General features: G+C 48.3%; 1 protein-coding gene across 1 annotated transcript in view; it reads left to right on the top strand.

Annotated features, from left to right (window-relative positions):
- The first annotated feature begins 1,314 nt into the window (after positions 1-1,314).
- Positions 1,315-27,808, top strand: part of SLX9 (SLX9 ribosome biogenesis factor) — a 57,114-nt gene continuing 30,620 nt past the window's right edge. The window contains exons 1-2 of the mRNA XM_049803033.1: positions 1,315-1,733; positions 3,643-3,751. Coding sequence (XP_049658990.1) covers positions 1,524-1,733; positions 3,643-3,751 — 319 coding nt within the window. The 5' untranslated portion in view covers positions 1,315-1,523. The remainder of the gene's footprint in view (positions 1,734-3,642; positions 3,752-27,808) is intronic.

The following is a 27,808-nucleotide window of genomic DNA, read 5'->3' on the forward strand; positions in this document are numbered from 1 at the left end:
ATCTCCTCTGGTGTGCCCCAGCCACTGCCATACTCTGGCTGAACGAATGGCACAATGGGAGTGGGGATTTGGGGAGGCTGTGGGATCTCCATCCTCAGAGATATTTTTTATTTTCAACCTTCTAGTATTTGTACAGGGGTACGCTTGATTGTGAGCATGTGCCTGAACAGGATGTGGCATCTTTCCAAGCAGCATCACCTTTCCATGGACCTCTCCCTGCATTTCCCCATGTGCTTGATACCCACGAGAGGGGTCACCAGCCACGCACTTGCGTGGCACGGCTTGCCTCGCATTCCTGTGCTGCCCACGCCGATCCACGCTCATCAACCCCTTGGCCGGCTGGAAGCAGCTGCTGCCCAGGTGATGGACTCATCGATGCTGGCCTTCCTGCTGGGAGCAGCTTGGCTTCCCCCGGCCCCGCTCTTCTCATCCTCTGACACGTCCTCGCTCATCTCTCTGCAAGCCAGGGCTGAACAAGGGACCTGGGGAAAAGGAAAAAGGAACTTCAGTCAGCATAGAGAAGTATGCGGCAAGAAGCGTGCCGTGCTTTAAGCAACCAGTTACCAGTGAACGCAACATTTGTCATTGTATTTTTTGTATTTTATTATTTTTTAAGTTTTCAAAAGAGCAGTGGAAAAACGCTCCGCAGGGTAACTCTGAAGCAAGGCAGGGGGGAGGCGATGCTCCCCACCATCAGGCCCTGGGAAACACAGCTCAGAAAGGGATGGGGAGGGCAGAGAAAGGCCAGGTGGAAAACAAAGACGCATTAACCACAGAGCACCCATCGGAGCTTTTTAAGAGCAAAACCACTGTGGTTCTCAAGGCTGGAGCTTTTCATTCACCTGGGGGAGGAGAAGCGGCTTTGCATTTCACCCCCTTGTGTGTGTGGAAAGGTACAGCTAGGGCTGAGGCTGTTTGTTGGGGGTCTCCACCCAGGTCCACAACTGCACCATCAAACACATGCTCGGGCTCCACGGGGGCTAGTCAGGTATTTTCTGCTGTTGTGACTACGGAAATAATTTCTGGCAGGGAGTTTGACTTCAGTTTTCTGTCCTACCGTGGCATCCTGGTCTCTGGCTAGTGCTACTGAGATGCCCCAGCTCTTCCAGGGGCTTAGGCCAGGCTTTTAACTGTGTTGCAGTCTCTGGGTTTAACCTCAGCACACCTAAAGACCACCCTCGGGCTCTTTCCAGGGGCCACCTTCAGCAGGCTGCCCGTCCCCCTGCCCGCCTGAAGGCCGTTAAGCCCCAGGCTGCCCATCAAAGCGGCGGGCGGCAGAACGCTGCCGCTCACGACGCCATCATTACGCTTCAGAGCGAACAGCCGCGGAGCTGCCTCCCGGGCTCTGCCCGTCGCGGGGGGGAGGACTGGCGGCGTCCACGGGAGCCCCGACCCCGCCGGGGGCGGCGCTCCCCGCTGACACCGCCCTCCCGGCAGCCGTCGGTGCCAGCCGGCAGGGCCGGCCCCGGGGCGGGAGAGGCGCGGCACGGGCCGGCCCGCCCCCTTCCGCCGCGCCGCCCGCCATGGTTGGGAAGGCCAAGCGGCCGCGGCTCCACCGCGCCACCCCCCGGCCCCGGCCCTGGCCCTGGCCCTGGCCCGCCCGGGATGCGCCGCCGCTCCTCCAGCCAGGGCCCGGCCCCGGCCCGGGCCCCGACCCCGACCCCGACCCCGACCCCGACCCCGGCCCCGGCCTCGGCTCCGGCGCAGGCGGCTGGATGGTGGCGGCCGGCAAGGTAGCGGAGGCGGGCGGGGAGCGGGGCGGCGTCACGTGGGGCGGGCGGGGCTCCGCCTCCCGCGCGCGGGCGGCGGCGGTCACGGGGCGGGCGGGGAGAGGGGCAGCGTCACGTGGGGCGGGCGGGGCTCCGCCTCCCGCGCGCGGGCGGTGGCGGTCACGGGGCGGGCGGGGAGCGGGGCGGCGTCACGTGGGGCGGGCGGCGGCGGTCACGGGGCGGGCGGGGGGACGCGACGCACGGCGTGGGCGGGGCGGGGCCGGCGGCGGCCGCCGAGGTGGTGACACCCCCCCCCCCCCCCCCCAACCCTTCATCCCCTCCGGCTGCGAGGGTCGGTGCTCGGTCCCTGGGCGGTCCCAGCCCTGCCCGGTCTGCCCAGCGCTTGGGACGCCGCGGAGTCCCAGGAGGTGGGCGTCGCGGACGCAGGGCCGTGGCGGGGCCGGAGGACACCCCTCGGTCCTGGGCACGGCCAAGCCGACAGGGTCCGAGAGGGGCGGGAGGTGGGGTGACACGGCGTCCTGAAGGCCGGCCGGCCTGCCTCCCCGTCCTGCTGAGGAAAGGCCCGTTCGCCCTCGTTCCGGTTCTCGCGGCCCTGAGCTGGCTGTAGTGCCCCTTCCTGGGCCGCTGCTGCTTGTCTCAGGCCGCGTATCGCCAGCGGGAGTGTTCCCGCAAGGGCACGGCTCGTCAGGGCCGGCAGGGAGGTCAAACGAGGGAGCCTGGACCTTCGGCACTCCAGTGTGGGGGCCTGCCGGTGCACCCTGGGAGTCCCAGCGTGCCTCTCTGGTGGTGGCTATTGCTGCTCCAAACCGGCGGCCACCATGATGGAACTACCGCGTAGTGGCAGCTATGGCTGCCACCACAGCTATGGCAGCCACGCTACGACAGGTGCCACAGCATCCCCAGGCCTTTAGGACACAGAGAGGAGAGCCTGCTTAGGGAGGTGGCGGTGACAGGCACCAGCGCTGCTACCGCTGCTGGGGGGAGAGGGTGCCTGCACTGCATCTCAGTGGGGTAACTCGGATGCAGTAGTGGGGATCGTTGTCAGCAAGTGTCGGGAGCAGTAACTGGCTCGTTTGGCAGCAGTTCTTTTCTATTTCAGGTGAGGACAGGTGGAAATGAGCTATCGGTTTACATGCAATCGTTTAGGAGATTTAGACCATAACTGGTTTCACCAGCTGTCTTATTAATAGGCAGTTCAGGTTAAAGCTGGGTGTCTCCCCCAGCCCCCTCACAGCAAGGACACAGAACAGCAGTAAATTGTTTTTATATGCCTGCCCTTCCTTGTGAGGAGGGGGGAATAGGCTGTGCCATATATGCTGGGTTTTTACCAGTATGAAGTTATGTGTTGGTCCTGGGAGATATTGCTGGCCAACATAAGTTCTTCTAAGCCAACCAGAGAAGCTACTGCAAAGCTTAGAACTTAGGGTATTGCATGCTTAAAGGAAATAGATGCTGAAGATTTAGTAAGTTGCTAGTAGTCACTGAATCTGCTTAACATCCACCAATTTAGGATTTAGCCCCCAATGTGCTCATCTGTTGCTTATCTGTATTGTTATGTACCTGTAATAAATCTGGCTTTTCCTAAGAATGCCATTCACAGTTCTCCTAGGAGTAATACCTGAATTCACTCGAGTGAGGCAAGGTTGGGTTGAGGCAGAAGTCTGTTAGGAATAGAACAGTCCAAAATGTGACTTTGTGAAAATTCCTTCTGGGTGGAAGAGCCTGGGGGAGCCAGGCCAGTGGGGTGACTTACCTAACCGTGCCTGCTCAGGAGAGGCACCTGCAGGCTGCCGCTGGAGTGTGCATCCTGCTCCCATCTGGCTGGTGCTGGGTTTAATTATTATTTTTTTTTAAATGAACGTTGCCTGATGGTGTTTGTACTGACTCCTGCTTAATGTTTCTTTTGGATAAGGACTGGGACTTCCCATCTTCTAATGTCTTCTCGGGGATGGAGATTGACCCTGGTACTCTAGTAAGGAAGCTCGACTTGGACTCCAGAAGCATCATCTCCTCCAGAACAGGTTTGTTGTTCTATTTTGAATGAGTGTCATGTTAGGTTGCGAGCAAAGACACTGGGGACTGTATTTGCAGTGGCTGTCGGAACAAGCCCAGGAGAATTTGTGTTCCTCCTGCAGGGGCTTTCAGAAGTGGTTTCTGTTTGGGGTTGGAGGAGGCAGAGAGGCATGTATGTGCTTAGTGCTCCTTCTGTGGGAAACTAGCTTCAGGCTACCTGAGGGCTGCTGGGCCGTGCTGTGCAGCTGGAGCCCCCACCAGCAGCTGCCATTTGTACCCATATATTTTGTAAGCAAGTTGCTTGTTGTGCCTCAACAGTGCTTTATCCCCGGCAGCCTGATTGCAGCCAGCTGTCTCCTCCTGTCCTTTGCTGTTGCTAGGTCCCTGCCCTGGCTGAAGGACTCCTGGGCTGGAGAGTCCAGCTCACCAGGGAGTATGGAGCGTGAGGGGGAACAGGGAGGAGCTGGCAGAGGCGTTTGTTTTCCAGTCCCACAACGAGGAAATGGCTCCCCCTAGCTGCTTAGTGGCAGGCAGAGCTGTGTATCTGAAACGGGGTTTCACCTCTCTAAATGGAAACTGATGGCGCAGCAATCTGTCCTGGTGCAGAAGATGCGTGTGACACCCAAATACCTTGTTTACAAAATAAATTAATTTCTTCTCCCTATGCAGATTAATACTGTTACAGTAACTTTGTTTTCATGTCCAGGGCTACAAACAACCCAGTAACCACCTGAGCGATAGTGGTTACCTGAGCAGTGGTGAGCGGTAGCAGCCATAGCCCATCAGTCACATTTGGTCACAGAGTGAGGGAGCGGGAAGGTTGTGTGAAGACACATTTGCTGGAGATGCTTGCCCTCTGCACAGAAACCTTTGTGAAATGTATTGTTCTCAAAACACTGAGCTCATTGTTCGTAACTCTCCTGGGAAAAGGCCATGTGTGCATGTGTGTGTGCGTGTAAGCGTAGCAATCTCTCTAATTAAATTAGACAGCATGTTGTTGAAGGCTGACAGCCTGCAATCCTAGTCTTTCATTGCAGGCTACAGCTGTACATGTCTGGTTTATAAATAGACCTATGCTGCTGGTCCCTGTGCAGTGCTGATGATGCAGATGTGCGGTGCCTGCCTATGTTTAACCCTCTCTTGAGGCTGCGTGCTGGCTTTCAGCAGACAGTGATGCTGACCTGAATGCTTTGTGCTCCTTCGCACTTTCCAGATGATCAGCTAAAAATAGCTTTTCATTTGGGGGCTTGAAACTGCAATTCCATGAGGCAAAAAGTGATTTTTTTTTTTTCTTTTTTTTTAAAAATCTTCCCAAGCTGCTGTGCCCTTTCTTGTATCGCTCTGGAGCCATGTGGAGGCTTTTTCATTATGGAAATAAATTCATTTTTTTGTGTTAATTCAGTGAACTGTAACTAGGCTGTGCATACAATGGCAGAAACCCTGGAGTTAGAAAAGAAATTCTAGGCAGACCTGCTCTGTCTCCTGGGATCTCTGGTCAGCTGGGAGCCTGTTCAGCAGGAAATTCAACTTGACTCCAACCCCACCCCCTCTCCCTTCCTCCCATCCCCCCTTAGCTCAGTGCACAGGGCAGGAGGGTAGGATTCTCCTACACATTATTATTTTAAGATTTAATAGCAAGACAAAAAAGCATTTCTCTCCCACTTGCCTTTCAAGCTCTAAGAAGGTCAAGTGGGCAGACTGTAGGTAGGCTTACTCTCTCTCTCTCCTGTGCTTTTCACACCTGAAGAAGATTTTTTTTTTCTGTCAAGGATGCCATGTAGCAGTTGAGAAAGCTGGTATATTTGTCCTCTGTGCACGTGCACCTCGCGTTACCTAGGATTATCACATTATCTAAGATTGCTCTCTGTGTTTTGTGGTACGATCTGGCCTTGTGCTGTGACACTTTAGGATCAGCCAGGAAACCTTCAGTGTGCGCTTAGAGAGGCCTGCAGGGCATGAGTGAAACAAGGGATCCGTTACAGGGCTTGGACCTGGCAGAAAACACTCTGCTGGGTTACCAAGCCCAGCTGGCAGCTATGGGTTTTGGCTCTGTTATCGCTCTTCCTTAGACCCTGCATCCCTGTGCTTTTGGAGGTGTAGTTCCCCGGAACCTAGCATCTCACTCCATGGCTGTGCTTCCATGGCATTGCAGCTTGGTTGAAGGTATCTGCATAAGACTTTTCCAGGTAAAACGTTCGCCCTTCCTACTACTATTCTGCCTCTGTTCTTTTTTCCAACTTGGGCTTGCGTGTTTTGGCTTTGTGCTTGAACTGGGGGACCCAACTTTTGTCTTGACAGAGCCTGAGCACCAAAGCTATGTGAGCTGGAGCGCTCTCTGCTAATTCTGAAACTGTCAGATGTGGAGCTGGCCCAGAAGGATATGCGGGGTTGAGAGATTGCTTGTTGCCGGAAAAGTGAGGAAGAAGAGGTGGTGACGTTGGCTTGCAGCTCCACCTGTCAGCACACCCCCTCACTGTTTAAGAGAGGATAGTGACTGGCTGGATCAGCGGAAGGGACCTGGAAAGCCGGGTCTCCTCAGAGTATGGTGCAGGGGGAGCAGTTGTTCCTAGACCAGTTTGAGGTTGTGGTGTAGGGGGAAGAGCCAGCCAGGCCTGTTCCTGTGGGGCTGCCTGGAAGACTTGGAGAGTTGTGGAGCTCCCTTTCCTGTCTGTCTTGTTTCATTGTCCTTCTCTAACTGGGATGAGTAGATGACTATGATAGTGCATCTTTAGCTGGCTACTTCTCTTGGGTTCCTTGGCCTCCCTCTCTGCCTTCTATGCCTAGGATGTACTTTCTGGTTCCCTGCTTTGTCCATCCTCTGCCTGTTTGACATGCTTGTGTAGTTCCTTCCTCTCTCCCAGCCTGGCCTGGACAGACTTTTTTCTCAGGGTTTGTGTTCAGCTTTGTTGTCAGAGAGGAAGACTGCCTTCTCTTCATGTTCCTAGTTCCTAAGGCAGGTTTCAAGTTGCCCTGTCTTCATTCAAAGCAGCCTTCAGAAGGATGGGAATGTGGGGAGATATGTAAGTGTGGGCCTTGGGTGCAGTGGGGGGAAAGGCTGCCTGAACTGTGGGGTTCTAACAAAGACAGTCAAGGCAGCTTGGGCAGGAGGCAGAGAGGTGACATTTTGAATTCACTGAATTATTTGGAGTACCTGTAAAATCAGCTGATAGTGGCAAATGAAAAATACCCTGTGTACTGAATTTTTACTGTGCTTCATTCTACAGGTCTGGTCTCTTCCAATTAAAATCTAGTCTGAGGAAGAGCTTAAAATGGGGTTAGATTTTAGAAGATGTCAGCTTGGAGCTCAACACTGGTCAAAAAAGCAAATCGGCTGTTGGGAAGTAGGAGGAAAAGAGAATGACCTGGAGAGCATTGTTATGCTCCATAAACAAATCCATGGTGCATGCAGCTATTTGATGCTATGTGTGGCCCTGGTCCTCTCATCTCAGAAAAATGTAGCAGACCAGCAAAGGTTCAGAGAAAGGCAGCAAGGCTGCTCAGAGGCCTGGGGTGCCTGTTTAGTTGTTCCTAAAGCAAAAGCCCCGGGCTCTTCAGCTGGGGGAAGGCAGCAAGGCAGGGTGTGATGGAAGCCTGGAAACTTCATGGTGAGGGAGTGTGGGTGCGACTGCTGTCTCTTCCACTACAAACCTGGAAGAAGCAGTGGCAAGAGCAGATGGTAGACATGCACCTGAACAAGGCATTTTGTGTCTCACATGGCGAATTCAGCTCTGGGCTCTGCATCCATGCATGATATGAGTGCTGTATGTTTCTGTGGGTTCAGAAAGGGGCTGCACAGATTGATGGAGGGGGCTGTCAGGGTTTCTTAATGCAAGAACTCATCTGGTTTGGGATGCATAGGTGGAACGTGGTGGTTCTGCTCTTGCTGGGTCTTAGGTGGAAAAAGGGAGGGATATGGAGGTCTAGAAATGGCTTGTAGTGTTGCAACACGACTGGAGACAGGCTTCTCCTGGCCTGGGGTGGTGGTCCTAAATCCAATGAGGTCCCTGTGTGCAGTGCAGAGAGGCAGTCAGAGGGCTGTGCAGTGGCTCAGGCCACCGGGATGTACAGGGAGGGGACATGGGCTGCAACCAGGGCAGTGTGGGACAGCTGGGGCAAGAGGAAGGCCTGCACCATGACCGTGGGGCTGTGTGATGTGCTAGGGGCTAACTAAACAACAGCAGAGCATGGTTACTTCCATGTGATGAAAGCCTTCATCTGGAAGACCTGCTTTGATGTGCTGGAGCCAGAGGGATGCAATCCTGTAGGAAACCAAGCCATCGTCATGCTGGGGCTTGGGGGCTATTGCCTGTAGCCACTGACGAGAGACGAGACCTCTGTCTCTACTTTTTTTCCCCTTAGTTTTCCTCAATTTAAGTGACCAGCTTTTGCTGCTCTTTTGGCTGTGGTTATTCTGAGGGAACAGGGAGGAGCATGATACACAAGTTGGAAAGTTCAGCATCTATAGCAGGGTTAGCATCTTGGTTAACACGAGTGGTTGTGTGTGCCCATGCAGGTAAGTGCTGGGGCTGAAAGGAAATGGAAAGAGGACCCTTGTTTTGTGAGGATAAACTGGTGGTGTTCATTCTTACCAACTGAAAGCCCTGTTTTTCTGAGGATTCCTGGTGCATCTGGTGGAGGCAGGGTGCCTTGTTGAAGTATCTGCTACTTTCATGGTAATGGTCTCCTTGCTTCCCTTAGCTACAAGGCTGATTCAACGTGCTTGTTGTGATTGGTGTGAGGTTCAGCTTAGACTGTTCTGGCATCAGTCATTCTTGTGGCATGAGAAGGAAAGGGTGGAACTGTAATAAAAAATGTCACCAAAATGGAATTCATTTTAGGTGAGTCTTGCACGTGTGACAGTAGAAAGCTAGTGGTCTAAAATGGAAAGTATTTTAATACGGGGAGCTCTCGGCCACGTCGTACTGTGAAGCAGACCTGCTGCAACTACTCTCTCCTGCTCTGCTTCTTGTCTTTAATCATTAGCACATCTTAACACCAGATTCCAGATGATTTCCCCATGCTCGTAGGTAACAAAACCCAGCAACATCACTGTGAAAACTGGTGTTAAGTCCATGAGTGAGTTGCTTGCTGAATGATTGCTTCCTATCAGTGTAGTTTACTTATCCACTGATGTAATGTAAATCAAATGCTTTGCCATAATTTAATCCATGCAAGGACCTCTGTTACTAGTGTGATTGAATAAATCTCATCTGGGTGAGCCTCTGTAGCGTGGGAACTAAATGTTTCCAACTAAGTAAAAAGTAATGACCTGTCCTACTATTGTATGGGAGGGTTGCTGCTCTTTTTTTTTTTTTTTTGCTTTAGCTTTCCTTACTCAGTGTTTCAAGCAAGGGCCTGTTCAAATATGGCTCTGGCAAACCAGTTGCCTGGGAATGTCTCTTTTTTTGGAGTGGATGATGAACCAGTTGTGGAATGATATGAACAACTGGACTGGCAGCTTCCTGCTTTATTTTCAGCTTCTCCAGAAGGGAACTATGACAAGATGTGTTTTTGAGAAAGCAAAAGTGCAATGGCAGCAAGTGCTACCACTTCAGAATTGCTTGCAAAACCTTAGCTTGTCACCTTGATTTCTGAGTTTGTGGCAAAAGTAGCTTTTTCTGCAGATTGCTCTAGCTCTTCCTGTGCCACTGGTGAGCCAGGAAAATGTGAAACATGGATTAAAACCATTTGCTGCCCCTGGTCATGGACCAGTTAAGGGTCCTTAAGGAGACCATAAGGTCTACCAGAAGGTAAGTTTAGACTGGACATAAAGACGACATTTTTTTACAATGAGGGTGGTGAAACACTGGAACAGGTTGCCCAGAGAAGCTGTGGATGCCCTGTCATTGAAAGTGTTCAAGGTCAGGTTGGACAGGGTTTTCAGCAACCTGATCTAGTGAAAGATGAAAGTGGGGTTGGACTAGATCATCTCTGAAGGTCTTTTCCAACCCAAACCACTCTGTGAGTCTATGATTCTATAGTGAGGTGGGGGGCGCAGAGTAACAGAGGACATTAGCCTGAACAGAGGTTGTGCTGGGCCTTGCTGTTGCTGAAGCCTGGATCTGCACACCGTGATGCAAAGCTATAAGGGAGTTTCAGGCATGCATGCTGTAGTATCTGACTTTCCCTTTGTATCTTGAGAGTCTTCATCCTCTGGTGACCAGGTCTGTCTTGCAGGATGGGTTCCTCTGTCAGTGGCACAGAGGGGAGCAGAGGAATGAAATTATGAGCATCTGACAAAGAAGGAAGTCTCTTTTCCTCCTGAAGAAATGTGGAGACAGGAGAGAACAAAATCAGGCCAAGCAGGAACCTGACAGCTTGGAATTGCTAGAGTCTGCAGGCTGTGTACAGCCTTGTTTTTCCCCTTTCGTAGATACTCTGTGAGTTCTGTTTCTTACCAAACCTCCCTCTGCACAGTCACTGACTGCTGTTCTGGTCTGCACCTCAGCTTCTGCTCTGGTGTTCCAGATTTACTGTGTCTGTCACGTATCTGCTTCCTTCTCCTTGGGCTCTGCAGCTGCTTGTCCAATTCTGTTCTCCTTTTGTAGCCTCAAATGAGAAGCAGAAAAGCTGTGGTTGGTTGGCATCATGGTCCTGCCAAGGTACCATACACTAACTTCATGTGACATGGTTTGAGTGCTGTTTGTTGGTTTTTTTTAATGGGTGATGTGCCAGAATCAATGTAAGACCTCTCCTCTTCCAGCATCGCTGTTCCTGCAGTGTCTGGACTCATGGTTACCACTGCAGTGGATCCACTGTTGCATTGCTTGCAGAATTGCAGCTGTGGCCAGTCCTCCATTACTCTTCAGGAGCTCTGACAGGGTGCAAATCTTTGTGTCCTGTAATTTATTCCTGTCTGGTCATTGGATTCTGCTTGTTTGTGGCCTTTAAATATTGCATTTCTTCCTCTTCTGTCCTCCCCCGATCACGTTTCTCCGTGAAATGCTTCTGCGTGAATCCTAGAGTTGTGCTGTTGGGAGGAGCAGGTTGCTTCTGTTGGGAAGATGTTTGCTGTGTTACTCTGCAGACCATGGTGCTAGTCTGCCCTCCTGCTGTGTCTAATCCTAGCGCTGGGCACCTTCTTTAGGCAGATTTTTGGCGATGTGAATCGGTAAGAATAGGCTAGAGATATCGGTAGCCTTCCCATTGCATATGTTTTGAGGCTTTCCTTCACCTCCCGTACAGCATGCTGCCTGTCATGTCAGGTACCCCCCTTCAGCTGTGCCTTCCTGGGTATTGTGCAGTGCTTGGCCATGTGAAGCTGGAGGTTTCCTGTTTGTTTGGGGTTTTTGTTTGTTTTTTTTCTTTTGGCATGTTGGAGCGTTTAGCAATTGAAAGATTAAAAAAAATATTTAATCCTGCTTGTTTTAATGAATGCATCCTTTCTGAGTAACAGTTTTAAGCACCTTTGGTGCTTTTTCTTAATGTGCATTTGGGATATTTAAATCTGCTTGTGTTGGTCATTTGCCATGTCCCTGGTGTGGAAAGCTGCTGGATCTTCACGATTCTGCTGCTGTCACTTTTCTTCAGTGTTTAATTCTGTGCCGGCAGCTGTCACACCCGTCTTGTGTTTGTTTTGTGCAGAGTGCCTTTTTCAAGCTGTTCCCCACTGTAACGCTCTTCAGATGGAAAGGGGTGAAAACAGTTTGCTGCGCAAACTGAGCATAACAGTGAGTGGCCTGTGAGGAGTGGCTGTAGCTTCTCCAATGTGTGCGTAAAATGCAACGTGCTGTGCTAGTCCAAAATGACAAGATATTCCTGCTCCATCTGTCTTTGGTATTAGCTGCCCAGGCTTTGGTCTGTGTGAATTTTGGGAGCATTGAAATGCTCTCCCTTAAGCTGGTGTCAGAGTTAGCCTGTTGGCGATGCCCTTGGTGGTGTTGCACTGAAATGATTTGACCATCTTTGAAAATCTCTACTTGGCATGTGGATGCTGCCCTAGGAGGAGTGGCTGTTTGAATGGCATTTGAGCTGGGATTCCTCGCTTTCATGGGTGGGGACTGGATATCAACATGGCTTTAAAACGGGGCACCTAGGCTCCATCAAAGGAGCCTTCAGCTACTGCAGCTTGGATAAAGCTCAGCCTTGATCACTTGAAGTTGTGCTTCCAGCCTGTCCCACTCATCTGCTGCCCCTGATGCAGGTGATGGCGGCTGCTGCTTTTTGCAGTCTCGGGGCACACAGAGTAGCTCTGCAGTATCCCTTGCCTCTTGCCCCAACAGGCTGAGAGTGACACATGCCAGTGGGCATCCAGCCTTGGGTAGAGACCAGCTCCCCTGTGCAGGCTCGAGGGGCCTGGGGAGAAAGGCTCAGGAAAGCCAGCAACCTTTTTGGCAGTTCTTTGTTCCTCTTTTGTATTCTTACCTCCACTGTATCTTCAGCTACTCAGCAGACACGAATAGTCAAAGCGCAGCCACCTTCAGCCTTGAGGACTTTCTCCCAGGGCAGGCATGGGCTGCACACCTCTCCTTTGCCTGCCTCTCCCCACCCACGTACCTTCTGCAAGGTGTCTGTGTCCATTGTGTAACCTGCACAGGTCAAGGATGTGTCCAGGACTGGAACATGCAGGTTTCAGGTCAAACTGCAAACTTCCCTCCATACGCTGGTGTTTTCTCTGACATTGTGTATAAAAGTGTTTGAAACCTCCAATAAAAGAATTTGCAAGGAAGGAAAAATTCCCGGGAAAGGGGAAATGCTGGGCAGGGATTAAACAGGCAAAATGATGCTCTTTACCTCTCTCCCAAGCCCCAAGGTTAGTAACTTGGCATCCAGAAGTGGCTATGAAGGACACTGTATGTGTCTTTATTACATTAACTGGGGGAGCAGTTCCTCTGCCTGTTTGCGGAAGCGCAGTCCAAAAAGCATTCCTCACTTCCATGCCTTGAGCTGAGCTGTAACTGACCCTGTCCGTCACTGTACCCTGACTGGTTTGATGCACTGCAGCGAGAGCCTGAACTGGTGCCACTGAGCGGGAGGAGACTGACCCTGCTAGGAGGTCCTCAGTCCCAGCTGAGCACTGACCGGCATGGAGCAGGGGGGAGCCCAGTTCTTTTCTTGCATAGCAGCAAGCAGAAAACTTGAACCTCCTGGAGAAGGAGTGCTGTTAACTTTTGATAACCCAGTATACCACTTTATTAGTATGTTTACAGACTTGATGGTAGCTGAAACTACTTTTATTTCAGGCTTAGGGCTACTGGCAGGCTGCTTTTGACTGTGGATGGGAGTTCCCGTAAGGAGTCCATGCCATGGCTTGAAGTTGAAAGGAGAGAGCAGGTGAAGAGCTGATCAGCAGAGCAAGGCTGCATCCAATACAGCTACCTTGGTCGTTTGATAAGGTGACAGGTGGCAATTTACCATACCTGGGTAAATTGCTCTAGGTAGCAGTTTACTTTATGTTCCTTCTTGCTTGCTTTTTGGCTGAAATTTATTTGGGTTTTTTGACTGCATCATTAGGAGCTGCTCTTACCTTGACAATGCCAGATCACCTTCTAAGGGTAGTTTTGGTGTCTGAGTGTTTTATAACAGGCTGTTATAAAACTGCATGGTGCTTGAGAGGAGCTCTGATAGCTGTTTGTGATATGGGAAGCCTCTCTAGTGAGGTCAGATGACCTCAGTGTACAGGATGCCTCAGACAGAAGACTGTGGGTTGCAACAACTTGCCTCGAAGCCAGAGGGCTCTTCTCTTGCTTCAATCCAAAGGATGAAAATCAGTGGGACCTTGCTTCAAGAGTCAAGTTGACCTAGTTCTACAGCAGAGGTGAACAGCTGTGGGGACTGCTTGAAATGGAGGACAGTGACATGCTGTGGGTAGCTTCTGGGAGAATTTGGAGTGGGAATCCTACTGAAAGCTAAAGACAATGGTGCCTTAAATAAAAATAATTTTTCAAAAAGTAAAAATCCACACTGCCTAAGATTAGTTTAGCATTTTATTGTCTGTGCAGTGTGGTGCCAGCTGTGAGAACAGCTGTATGAAACTCCACTTTATAATTAGAGTCAGTGCAGTTAAATGAAAAGAGCTAAATAAGTGTCTGAAAGTTGCACTGCTTCAAGTGCTTTGACTTCCCTTCTGGAGATAGACCATTTCCATGTTGTGAGTGCCTTCTGCCAGATCATGGGAATCAGTTGTGTTAATATTTATGAAAGTAATTAACTTTTTTTTCTTCCCCTCCCTCTGGCTGTGGCTAAGTCCTTGTTCTTAAAATTAACATTTAAAAAAGAAAAAAATTCCTCCAACTAGCTAGTGGTCATGGATACCGAGCACTATACAAACACTGTAACATTTTCCAGAGTGGCCCATTCTGCCAAGATGTTTGCAGTCTGCTCCAGGGAGAGGAGACTGTCAGTAGTGGGAAGAGCCTGAAATGAGTCTTAGGAGTTTGAACAACGTGTCAGATCCCTGTAATTTCTTATTATGGTTGGTTCCTGTGGCTGTGCCTTCTGTGTAATGTTCACCACTAGTGATGATGGAAGGTACGTGCCTGCCCCGGAGCAGCCTTTATGTGCTGCTTTGTGGGCTGTGTTGAAGGTGGGTGGCTGAGGAGGAGGGTAGGGCTCAGTAAGGGATTGGGGACTCCTTTGATGAGGCTTCTGAATTGGTGCTCTGTGCTTTTGCAAAACCTTCCTCCATCCTTTGTAAAAGTTGGATGCTCAAGCATGTGCTTTTTAGGTCAAATGTGTCAGTCCCTTGTGCCACTGAAGGGCTTGCTGAATTTGGGGCCAGCGTACCTCCTTGCATTCCCAGTCAGGTGTGATTGGGCATGGCAGATTACATGTTGTGCTGTGTCTTGCTCTGTGTGATTATGATTCCTGAAGCTTTAAAAGGATACTAATCTAGCCTGGTATTCTCCTGCTAAATCAGTTTAAAATGGTCAGACATCCTTACTTACACAAAAATAGATGAGCCCTGCTTAGGACAGTGCTGAAGCTGCAGTGTTACAAAAGAGGGTTATGAACTGAAATCCATGCCTTTGCTGTTCTAATGTTACAGCTTTGGCATAATCGAGTTATAAAATTACAAATGCTACAAAGAGAGAGGAGGCACAGTTCTGCACTGACAGCAAAGATACCATCCAGCATGAGTCCTGATAATGAAAGCCTCTCATGGGGCATGAGAGGAACAGTTTAATGCTGTGTGAATTCAGAAACTGAATCCCAAGAGGGGTGAAGAAGTGCTTGTGGAAAGGGCAGATTGACAGCTCTGGAAGTCAGAGCCCTTCTCTTGTCACCAGCATCGGTATGGAGTTGTGTCAAGCTGTTGAATGTATTTCTGAAATACGTGTCCTGGGAGTTTAATATTTAATAGTTGCTCTATTTAGAAAATTGGTAGATGCTGGTAAAGAGTAGATGAGATGAGAGGTCTCCTTCTGGGTTGCACTTTCTGACCTGCCTTGACAGGCTTTTGGGGTGCAGGAGTAAGTCAGCCTCCTTTTTCCTTTGCTAATACTCCTGGGTAATGCCCATGTAAGAGAGGTTATTTTGCTTGGGTGTTTTTTTCTAAGGACTTCTACGCTAAGATTGTCATCTACATAAATCAGATTTCTGATTTACTGAGAGGTAAGTCTCTGCCCTGCTAATGTGGGTCTTATCTGACTTGCAGGCTCTGTCTTTAATGGTAGATCTCTTGAGAGTTGATGTCTATAATTCAGACTAAGTGGGACCTATATAAATTATCCTTTATTGGAATAGTAGCAGCTCTAGCTTGCCTGAGGTTTTGGGGTTTGGTTTGTTTTTTTTTAAAATTATACAGCCTGTTAATAGGGGCACAGATAATCTGTGATCCTTCAGTTACAGTACTAATGGCCCATAGGTTATAATTATGGGAAAACATGATACTCACCTGGAGCTGTCTCCTCTCAGGCCACCACTGATAGCAATGCACTTAAATAGTATGTAGTGCTGGCTCCTGTGCTGAGAGCCATTCTGCACAGGGGATCCTTGGGATACAGAGGTATTCAAAGAGTCTTTGTAAGCAATTTACAGACAAAGGTTTTCTTTACACTTGGATAAAAATGTGTGCACCATCTGAAGGTCTGTTTGCCCACTTCAGTGCTTCAAAAGTGGCATTACTGATGCTTGTATGTGGCATAACTGGTGATGGCACATAATTTGGGTTTAGCTTTTTAGTCAAGTGGCTTATAGAAAGGAAGTAAATTGTTTGGCGTGTGGGGTTTTTTTTGTTTTTTTTTTTTAATGGAGTTTTTAACACTGTAAATCTCAATGGACATTGTCTAAGCTAAATGAAGGAAACAAGACTATGCAAGGATTAAATGCAGTGGCTACTGAAATATTCTGGGTTGTTTGAAATGGTAAGTTGGACAAATTTAGATCAAACCAGCAGTGTTGCAAATATGCCATGAAGCTAACCACAGAAAATTGATCCTGCAGGAGAAGAATAGGCTATCAAGCAGATGGTCAAGCAAGGACTGTCAGCTGGTACTCTTGAAAGCATTGTATTTAGTGATATTGTTAACAAACTGCAATTAAACATGGTGTTTCAGAGCATCCCTGGCAGAACATCTGAGGGAAAATGGGGCACACAGACTTGTTTCCTGGCCCACTGGTGCTATGTGCTTGACTGTGTGTGGAGGGCATGCAGAAAATCAATAGGTCTGCTTAAAGAATTTTGGCTTCTGCAGGTATCCTCGACATTCATGCCTAATGTGGCTGTGCGTGTGCATGCTCTGGGCTGATTTGCTTCTGTTGCATTTCGTAGCTACATGGCTTATTAAATTTGGTTTTAATTATCTCTGTTTACTTCTCCTTCCTTTCAAAATAATGATTATTTGTAAATTCAGGTCACCGAGTGTTCTTATGTAACTGGGAATGGGCTGCTTTAGCATGGGTAGGACATTCCTGGCTGTGACGGGAACAGGCTGTGTCTATACATGCAGTGGTTATTTTGCAGTGTGCTTTGTGTTGAAATAACCTGGTGCGCCTGTCGACAGGGAGGTAGGGGAAGGCTCTTCCAGACTGCAGGAATTCTGCTGACAGCAATCATGATTTTGAATTTAAGTTGCTTCGTTCAGTAGCACTTTAATCTTTTTCTCAGTGAAGCTTCTGGCTATTGCTTTTGATTCATGCCAGTGATTTGTGACCCCAGGGCTGGGCTTACATATACTCCTCTGCAGCTGCAGGCACACTTGTTGCTTTAGTGCCTGTACCTGAGTGGCTTTTATTTATGGAAATAGCATTCAAGTGTGTTGATACTGTTTATATGGGATTATTATAACTTCTTCATGTCTTTTCTTCCTCCAAAATAGAGGGTGTTGGCCTGTTTACCTGTATTGTGTTTAAGTGGCAAGGTTTTGGTAGCAGGGGAAGAGGCTGGGGCTGCCCTGTTCTGGGCACAGACAGCTCCAGCGCAACTGCTGCAGCCACAGCTGAGCCCATTGGTCACAGTGGTGGTGCTTCTGGGAAAACATCTAGTTAAGAAGGGGTAAAAATGCTGGGCAGGCAGGGAAGTAGGAAAAAAAAGTGAGAAACAGCCCTGTGAACACCAGAGTCAGAGAAGGAGGAGAGGAGGTGCTCCAGTCACTGGAGCAGCCTGTGGACAGGACCATAGTGGGCAAGTGTGAGGAGGAAGGAGTGACAGAGAGGAGCTGTGATGGGCTGACTGTAATGCCATTCCCTATCCCCCTGCACTGGGGAGGAGATAGAGGAGTCGGGAATGAAGGAGTGAAGCTGAGCCTGGGGAGAAGGGCAGTGGGGGGGACACATGTTTTAGTGTCTGTCTTTGTTTCTACCCACCTGATTCTATTTTAATTGGCAATACATTAAATTACTTTTCCCCAGGTCGAGTCTGTTTTGCCCCTGATGGCAGTTGGTGAGTGATCTCCCTGTTGTTTACCTCTGCCCATAAACTTTTCATCTTATTTTCTCCCCCTGTCCTGTTGAGGAGGGGAAGTGAAGGAGCAACTTCGTGGGTGTCTGGCAGCTGGCCAAGGTCAACCCACCACATTACCATAGCTCAGTAAAAGTTGAGATTAAATTCAGTACCAGGTAGAACTGTTGCTCTGTGGCTGTTCCTCTGCCTTCCTTACTGCTTTTTTCAACCGAAAGTCTTCTGAGCATTGTGGAGATCCAGAGACTCTTGCATGAGAACTGAATTCCTTTGCTTTTCATTAACACTCACAGGTGGTTAAGGAAGTCATTCCTCCATGTTTGTGTTGTACCTGTCTACCTGTAACAACATCGTGGCCCTCTGTGGCAGTGAAGCATATGGTCTAACTCCATATCATGAGGTTACAGTAATTTCTTTGCTAGGTTGAATGAGGAGATCTAATGTGTGAATAGCAGCCAGACAGACCCAAGGAAGGGGCATAGAAGGCGAATGAAGTAAATGTACTTTGGGGGTATCTTTAGAGGGAGGATTGTCCTCGTGGAAGCTGCAGGGGTGAGCTGATATACTTGCTTGTGTCCTGAAGGTCGGAATTAGGAACCTCCCCTCCTCTCTCTATTTGGCAAAGGAACGGGGACAGAACAGGACACAGCCATATACTCTAGTCTAAGCTCAGCAAAGTACAGAATAGGTCTCGGGTCCATCTGGCTGTTTCTTCTGCCAGTCTTTCCTGTGTAGGAGGTGCTGCCATGCTCCAGCTGACTGCATTGCTGACAGCTCTGTAGCAGGAGAGGACGTGCCTGTGGCTGAACAGAACATCTCTATTTGAGAGTGCTCTTTTTCAGATGTTAGATGTGCTCATTAGAGGGCAGCAGAATAACTCTTCCTTTTTCTAGGTCAGTTCTATATTTTTGAATTATAATTTTCTGCTCTGCAGGACACAGAACAAAATTTTCCAGTTCCTCCTTCAGTTTTTCCTAGTGCAATAGGTGTATAAAACAGCGATGCTTGTATGAAAATGTTAGTCAGTGTAAAGAAACAGAGCAATTGTAGTAAAAACTTGCTTCTTGGAAGCTTGTAAGTGTTGCAGGCTCAAACGAGACGGAGCTTCTCTAAGATTAAACCACAAACGGCTAGTACCGCATGTGGAAAAGCAGCCAAAGGAATGTTTCACAGCTAACTTGTTTTTTGCTCAGCCTAATTCTTACTTGACCTATATGTCCATATGCATCTATTGATTTGTTTGCTGTACCCCAGCTGCTGCTGCCACCTTTTTCTGCCTGAAGAAAATGTTAATAAACCAAACTTGCCTCATCTGAAGGTAATTTTTAAATGAGATCTGATAGTACACCCCCCTCCGCTTTCTCTGTAATAGAAAGACTATAAATAATTATGGCACAGTCTTTAAAGGCTAAGTGAGGCTGGGATTTGGAACCCAACATCACAATAGTTAAATGCATTATTTATTATGTAACATTCACAGAAGAAGGCTGTAGCGCTGTTTGACTTTGCAGCTAGTGCGTTTCTGGCTTCAGAAAGAGCTGTGTAGAAATCCTGGCTAGGAGCAAACGTCTCCAGTGCACATCTTATTAAGCAATACTTTGCACACTGTTGACCTCTCTGGGGGACATGAGCTAGTTCAAGGCAGCTGGAATAGCAGGAAAAATGGATTTTTCAGTTTTAGCAGTATCAGCCATTGGTTTCTAACGGATGGCTCTGATTTTGCAAGGTCCTCAGTGGAAGCAAAAATTCATTAACTAGAAGGAAATGAATATTTCAAGAGATGTGCAAATAGGTTTTGTGTCTTGAGAACCTTTGCTGAAGCTCCTTGGCCTAGGGTGGTGGAGCATGTGTGAGGATTGGAAGGGGGAGACAGGACACCTTTCTCCCATTACCAGAATGTGTTGGGTGTTTTCATGTTATATCCTGCAGATTTCCATATCTTCCTCTCCCCTACCCAAAGGGGCACGTGTCCACTCAAAGGGACACATAGCTGCAGGTTCCTCAGGACTTGGTAGGTGCCATGCGTTCCTCACATGGGTGAGGGCTCTAGCACAGAAGGATGTACTTGTCTTCTACTTTCTGTTCTACATTATTTTTTAGGGTGGCAATATCCAAGCCTGCAAACTGGTGAAGTGGAACAGCCTTCTGGATGCTGGCAGATGTTGTTCCTGGTACAGCAGCTTGGATCAGTCCCACCTCCTGGAGAAGTCCAGATTGTGCTTTGCGCTCTCTGTTTGGGATCCACTGGGAAGCTGGCATTTCTTCATGTCTTTGTTGCAACACCTCAGTGAAGGCAGGACTAATAGGAAGGCCCTCATCAAGAAGGGAAAGCTGAACAAAGCCAGAAAAATGTCTCATAGCGTTTGGCAGTTCTTGGTCCATTAGGTAAAAATTAATGTCCTGTCAATAGGGTAAAAAGATTAAACTCAGTCTTACACCAAGTGAGACAGTGATGAATCTGTAGGTGCATGATGTGTGGATCTAAACCCATTTGACTGTTTGGTCTATATTAGGAAATTAGCAGGCACAGTGCTCATGCCAGCAGCCTTCTTCACTGCAGAGAAATACTCTTCTTGCCAGCATCTTCCATGCAATATGCAACGATCTTTTGCTGGCCCTTCTTTTACAATGAAAGGCTCTCCTGAGAACTAATACAATATTTTGTTGGGGATGCAGGTGTTCTCAGTAATGTATTTTGGGCATGGTGAGCCTAAGTATTGAAAGACTACTGCTTGGAAAGGGGTGTGTAGTTGTTGTGATGGTTTTATTTCAGGAACACTTTCTTTACAGGAATGATGCCAGACCACGTTTCCCTGTAAGCGTAGGGATACAGGTAAGCAGAGGTGAGGGGACAGGTACATCTCAAGGCTCTCTGGTTTGGTGCTGTAGTCCTAGACCTGAGAAGATCAAGGCAATGCCAAATGTCTGGCAGCTCTGAAAACTGACAGCAAGGAGTGTAAGAGAAGTGCCTACTGTGTTTTGGTCCTTCCCCACCAACTGTTATTTCTCTTAGTGACAAGGGTGTTCTTGCAACAGCTCTCTTCTGGCAGCTGCTGATCTCATTGCTGCACGGGTGTCATGGTTTAACCCCAGCTGGCAACTAAGCACCACACAGGCACTCACATCCTCCCCCCCACCCAGTGGGATGAGGGAGAGGATTGGGGGGGCGGGGGGGGGGGGGGAGTAAAACTTGTGGGTTGAGATAAAGACAGTTTAATAGGACAGAAAAGGAGGGATAAATACTACTAATAATAATACAAATAATAATAATACAAAACAAGGGATGCACAACAGAATTGCTCACCACCTGCTGACCGATGCCCAGCCAATCCCCAAGCCATGGTGCCCCCTGGCCAACTACCCCAGTTTATATACTGGGCACGATGTCATATGGCATGGAATACCCCTTTGGCTCGTTTAAGTCAGCTGTCCTGGCTGTGTCCCCTCCCAGTTTCTTGTGCACTCCCAGCCTCAGCTGGCAAGGCAGTATGAAAAGCTGAAAAGTCCCTGACCTAGTATAAACACTGCTTAGCAACAACTAAAACATCAGTGTGTTATTGACATTATTCTCATCCTAAATCCAAAACACAGCACTATACCAGCTACTCAGAAGAAAATTAACTTTATTCTAGCTGAGACCAGGACAATGGGATAGATGGGGCTGTGGTGAGAGCACCCATTTTGCTAATGCAGACATGGTATAAATGCTGTGCAGCAGTGCATGCCGTTTGCTGAGGCTTGTTATTGTCTGTGTGTGCTGCTGTCAGGAGTGTAGAGAGCACGAAGTACAAAGTGGTGGAGCCCTGTCATTATTTTAAAATTTTTCTTCTTTTAAAATAGTTTCTAGCAGGAGAATGTCATTCCAGGATAGGTGACTGATCCTGTCCTGGAAGTTTCAAATAAAGAGAAGGGGAAGAGGTGATGGGATGGAGAAAAAAATAGCAGCTGCCTCTCCTAGAGGGGCCCAGATCTTGATTTTTCTTTTTTAAACATTTCATCTTCATTTAAGTGAGCCAAATGGGCATATTGGAGTAGAGTGGCTTGCTCTAATTTAAGACTTGCCTGAAAAAAGGAAATTGTCTTGTGTGAGAATCATTGCTGGAAAGACAAAGGGTCCCTGGCAGAGTGGTCAAGCCCAGCTTTGGCAGGAGATTAAGAATGCTGTAGGAGGCCTGTAGTGAGGTAATGATCACAGTGGTCTGCCAAGGGGCTTGGTAAAGCTGTGGGATGGTGCCCGTGTGTCCCCTGGAGCCAGGCAGAAGAGGAGCGGGGAGTGGATGTAGGGCTGTCCAAGGGGGAAGATGCTGTGGGAGTGTCGTGGGTTGCATAAGATGGCAGAGCTGGTGATTGTATTATTGCCTCAGGGCTTTTGGAAGCTCTAAATTGCTCGCTGAAGCAGAAGAGCAGTTGAGACAGCACAAAAGCGGCAGCTACCAGAAACAACAGAGGCTGGAAGAGGCGGTGAAGCAGTGTTTGGACCAGCTCTGCTTATGGGGCAGGGTGTGTGCCCATGAGGAGAGGAGACTTGAGGTGCTTGGGCACCTCCTGGAATGAATCATTTCATGGGTTAGGCTCATTGGACTATGTGATCAACACTACCACTACCACAAAAAAAAAAAAATTAGTTCAGCATGTCATGTTGAATGCTGGAATTAGTAACACCTTTTCAAGTTTAAAGGGCTGTTATTATCATACAGTCTTCATGTAGGCAATGGATCACCTTTGTGCTTTAGGGGCTTCTGCTTGGTACCTCCAGTCTTGATCTTGTGGTGAAGCGTGTACTTATCAGTGGTAGTCAGGTCTACAGTTCTGCAAAGAAAAAGTCAGCTTGTTTCTGTTCTGGACATAGCTTGCCAGGCCTTTGAGCAGGGAGGGCTGTGTGCTTATGTTGGGCAGGAGTGGGTACCCAGGTGCAGCAGGTGCTCACCTGCAATAGGTGCTTGAGATTGGGATTGAGTTACCTCTCCACCCCATCACAGACCAGAGTAGCATGGATTTCATGCGTTGTACTTCTCCAGGCGATTATTTGCCTAGCTTTATTCTTCAAAGGCTTTCCAGTTTTGAAATCTGCTATATGTGCTCCAAAATAAGGAGAGGGGAAGAATGCGTAACGAGGCTCCAGCAATGTTACGCATTGCCAATCCTGCGTGTCGGTTGTTGCCCAACTGCATGTAGACAAAGCTGAAAGGTGGGTTGGGGGCTGGAGATCAAATACATGCCTGTCACAAACAATTTGGGACACTTTCTCAGGTATTCTCACCCTCCTTCCTACTTTATGTTAGTGTTGCAGTCCTCTGTGTGTGCAGCAGTTCATAAAGCCACTTACAATGCAAGTGGTGTTGGAACCGACAGATCAAAATGTGACTGGAATCGAGCTAATAATTCTTAGATTATGTAAATAATGAAAGTCTGCCGGCATTATACAGGCTGTGTTGTTGAGCTGTTTTCCATGTCTAAATCTAAAATTGTCTTGTGTGTGTTGACTAAGCAGGCTATCGGGTAAAAAGAAATTAATATGATTACATTTAATATATGGTTGTTCAGTGGTAGAAGATATGGTTGGACTTTCTGTTCCCTTGGTGCTGCCAAACTGTTAGGTGTTTGGGTTTCCTAGTGTGCAAGAGCTCTGACAGCTGCAGATGGTGGGATTAACTCCTTGACGTACAGTTGTGCAATAGATAGGACTGCATGGGGAGGGGGAGCGCACTACACTAATCTGCCACAAAGACGTAAAAATCAAGGGCAAGCTCTGACATGTGATTACTTTTTTCATTTCCTTGTCGATGCATGGAGTGTTGGGAGTGGGGAAGTGAACCCACGCCATGGGGAGCCTGAGACCAGGCATGTTAAAGAATCCAAGGAGATCTGCCAGGAAAGGAGAATTAATCAACGGTTAAAACAACCTAGTGGAAATTTTGCTGTGGTCCCAATGAGCTCTGAGTAAGGTTCAGAGTAATTACTTCATGAAAACTCAGATAGGAGCAGTAAGGAAGCGTCTCTAGAAACTTTGCTCCTCCTTTTCTTTCTGCTGGTGCATAAGCATTGCCTGAGTACTCTTGGCTGTGAATGTGTAGAAGGTGATGCCAGGGTTCAATGAACTTCTTTAGCACAGGGCAGATAAAGCACGCATGCCTCAACTGAAAGGAAAAAGCCATTAGCCAACCTGGATATATGCGCTCGTAACAGTGTCTGCAGTCAAATGCAGTCCTTTCAGAGCATTTGTGTTTATCTGTAGACCTGTTTTTCAGCTTTGATGCTAAGGGTGTGGAATATGAGCAATGATAAATGGATCAGAGCTCTTTTCCTTGGAAAAGATGACTGTCTGAGAAAAGAGGAGCTGATGAAGTATAGTAAAATATGATTTCCACAGAGGTGAAGAGAGATGCGACTTGTTCCCAGTCTCTTCCAGTGAGATGAGTGGAAGAAATCACATTAAATTTAGAAGATGCTGGGTTCATGATGGGCAAAGATCCTTCAGGAAAATGGCAGTTAAGTTGTAGGACTCCTTGCACATAGGTGTTCTGAACTTCTGGTACCCGCATGGGCTTCAAAGCAACTGGTCAGATCCCCCGGAATAAAAATACATTGGGGGTACTAAATGCACCCGTTCCATACTTGGGCATTCATTGCTGGCCCTGTTGGACGTGCGGTATTGACTTGTGTGAAGCTTTGGTCAGGTCTGGTGTGTTCTTAGCCCAATGGTACTATTTACTAGGGGTAAAGCTGGACACCAAGGCTCAAACTCAAGTCCTTGAAGTGTCTTCTGTTAAAGCTCTCCGAGGTTTTTGTGTGTAGCTCCTGCTGATGATTGGCAGGAGCAGTGCTTGCTCACTGGACAGGGCGAAAGGGAAGGGGGGACTGGCCATGGCTATTACCAGTGTGCATTATGTTAGGCTGGCTGCATCTCTAGTGCACGTCACATCTTGGGGTTTCCATTGCGTTTGCAACCCTGGCTTGCAATTGCATGTGATGTCATATCTCCTAATTTGTGCACATGCTATAATCACATCTACTGCATAACTGGGCAACTGGATTTGTAATGCTGTGGAGGGCACTTTATTGAAACACAAGGACTGCTAATCTTGAATTGAATGCCAATCAGTAGGGCCTGTGGCACTTCAGTCTCAGGGGAGCCTTGCAAAGAGGAGGTATTCAAATGAAAACCACTAAAAGGACAGAGGCAGTAGACTTCCTGGAAATGTGCAAGAGGGATGTTGGGGACTTTTCCTGTATTCATCTGTTCTGCTAGTTAGGCTTGCACATGGCAGTAACATCTGTCTTTGCAGCAGTAAGAGGTAAGTAGCCACATGCTTCACAGCAGCGATGCTCTTGTCGCCCTCTGTGTGCGGTGAAGAGCCTGCAAGGATGCTGGGTGTTCCCTCCAACCCACAGTTCCTGTCGCTCTTCTTTGTCTCCTGAAGCTGCAGGCACCTACAGCTGGGGATGGGGCCAGGGGGATGCCAGAGGCATAGCTAAGCAGCACCAAAGTGGAATTTTTTTCTTTCCTGATCCCAGTCCCAAATAGATTCGTGCAGTAATTCTGCCATTTGGCTATTTTAGCATAAACTTGTCACTGTATTTCTAGTGCAATTTAAAAACTGAAATGAAAGTGTTAAGAATCTGACCTTGCGCAGTTGCCTTTAATACAATTCTATGACAGTCCTGCTGGAATCGAGAGGAGCTGATTAAAATATTTCAGGGGTACAAGTTAGGCTTTAGGCTTTTTTGTCCCTTCTGCCTGTAGCGTTCTTGTAACTGGCTGAAAGGTGCTAAATCTTCCCAATCTGTTTTGCAGTCATTAGTCTGTACTTATCTTCTTTTCTCCTGTGCTTCCTGCTGGCTTTCAGATCTGTCATGAAATTAATTGGCGAGGAAAAAAGAAAAGGGAAAGACATTTGTCCAGTGCATGTGGCAGGAGTTTGCTGGCAGTGCTATCTCAGGTAAAGTATGGAAATGTAACACAAAGCCTTCTGTAAGATACAAGGCATCTGCTCCATGTTTCTTGCTTCAAGATAGGGTGTGCAGGTTTTGTCTGGAAAATAAAGCCTATGGCCAAGACTGGCTACCGTAGCACTGATGGGGAGAGGAGAGATTATGGTTAAACAAGCAAACAGGGCAAAAAATATAGTAGACAATATAAATGCTGACTCTGCTGGTCTGGAAAAAGGGTAACCTGAGCCCAAGTGGCTGGGAAGCAACTGTTTGGAGGCTGAGTGGAAAGCAGAGGCAGCAATCAGTTGGAAAGAGCAGGGACTCATTGGATTAACTAGGGTGGCACTGAAAGGCAAAATTCATTACCAGTGATTCACGCACTACCTGAAAGAAAATAAGGTGGGGCAAGCCTTTTTTTCATCCTCTTTGTTGTTTAGTCTTGCCCAGGATAAGGCACAGGGGGGTTCACTGGAAGAGGCTTGAACCTTCTTCCTGCCCCTTTGTCCCAGCAAAGGATGTGTCTGGTTAACCTCCCAGCATGGCTGGTCCTGGAGCCTGGAGCTTTGCTCTTCTGGGCTTGGGCATGTGATTATGGGAAACCAGAGCAACTCGTTCAGCACATCAGGGAGAGCCGAGCTGAGAGAGGAGAGTTGTCCCATAGCAAGCTTTGACCTAGGGAAGGGAAGCCTCCTGCCACATCCCCCCTTCCTCCCCTGCCCTGCTGTGGTGTGCCATATCAGTCATGCAAGCTGCTGTGATAATAGATTTCCACCCTACAGCATGTGGCAGAATTTCTGCAGTGGTTCAGGTCTGGTTAAATGCTATGGCCAGTTTGTCGCAGTGATGGTGTGTAACCTGCTATCTTGCTCAGTCACTCCACCACCAAGCTGGAGGCAGAGAATGCCCTTCAGTTTCACTGTGTCTGTGCTCCTGCTCTTGGCTAGCTTAATTAATCACAAACTCCTAGTGTTACACAGGGTTACATAGGACGGGATTTCAGCCTATCCCTCAGAGGGTTGGAAGGAGTAGAAGGCTGTCCAAGGTAGCTAACAGAGTGGTGGTCCCTGTGGTGAATCCTTTAAATGCACATCTGATGCTTGGTCTCTGCACGCTGCAAGGTCTTGGATCATGTGGTCTTCTGCCCAAACCCTCCTTCTCACCTCACACCCGCTCCTAAAGCAGACTAGAGCTCATAGTCCTCTCCTGTGTTTCTCTTCCCATTCTGTTTTCTTCTGTTTATTGGCTTATTCCAAAATTCAAGCTGTGTCTGTTTATTCCTTGTAAAATTCCCATGTGCACATCCAAAGGGAAGTTTCTGTCACGCTTGCATCTTTAATTTAGTAGCCACGTACTCCTCTCTGGGTACGTGCTCTGGGCCAAACTGGGCAGTGGGGTGGCTGATGCAGTAGCACTGATTTTATGTGTATCTGATTCTTTCTATATGTGTGTCTGGGACCAGTTATGAATTTCCTGTTTGCAAACACACAACACGTAACTTACAAGACCCTGTCAGTCAGGCCACAGATGTAGGCCTGTGTGTGTCACCAAATGTCACGCATATCTGCTGTATTTTTCTTCTTACATCATTGGCATTTTGTTTCCTGCTGTTCTCTTTCCTGAGGTCCCTGTGGGTGAAAGTTTAGTGACCAGAGAAGGTCAGCAAGAGACAAGGAGGTTGGACCTCCTGTTAGAGTACCCAGGTGTTGACATGCCAGAAGGAAGGAGCCTATATCACTATAGCAGCGGGTGCTGGGATCCTATGTAACTTTGAAACCTTTGCACACAAGATGCTCAGCTAGCATGCAGCAGGGCTGCATCAAGTGCTGCTTGGCTCATGCAGGAGGGCATCTTTCTGGCTGCCTGCTTTCTTCACGTCATCCGCTCTCCAAGAGCCAGTGCGGACACTTTCTTTCTTGTCATTTGTATCTGAAAACTACTGCATCCTTGGTGTGCTTGCACAGCCTTGAGCTGATAGTCTTGAATTTTGTAGCCTTGGTGGCCTGAACTCTTACCAAGATCTCCCTTCTGGGTATTGAGATGGAGGTGTTGACATCCCAGTACCCCTAGAGAGTGAGTAGGAAAGGAAGGGAGTACTGTGGAGATGGTGGAAGCTCATTCATGGGACAGTTACAGGTCCATAGGAGGAAAGGAGAGGCATTTGTGCCATGAGAGACTAAACTATTCAGCTGTTACTCAAGTAATCTGTAGGGAAGAAGAGAGGGAGGAGATCTTGTGGCAGTGTTCCTTGCAAGTGTTCAACAGAGGGATGTGGGAGATACTGTCGGGGTTCACC

This window comes from Accipiter gentilis, chromosome 1, assembly GCF_929443795.1.
Source record: "Accipiter gentilis chromosome 1, bAccGen1.1, whole genome shotgun sequence".
In the NCBI taxonomy this organism is placed as follows: Eukaryota; Metazoa; Chordata; class Aves; order Accipitriformes; family Accipitridae; genus Astur; species Astur gentilis.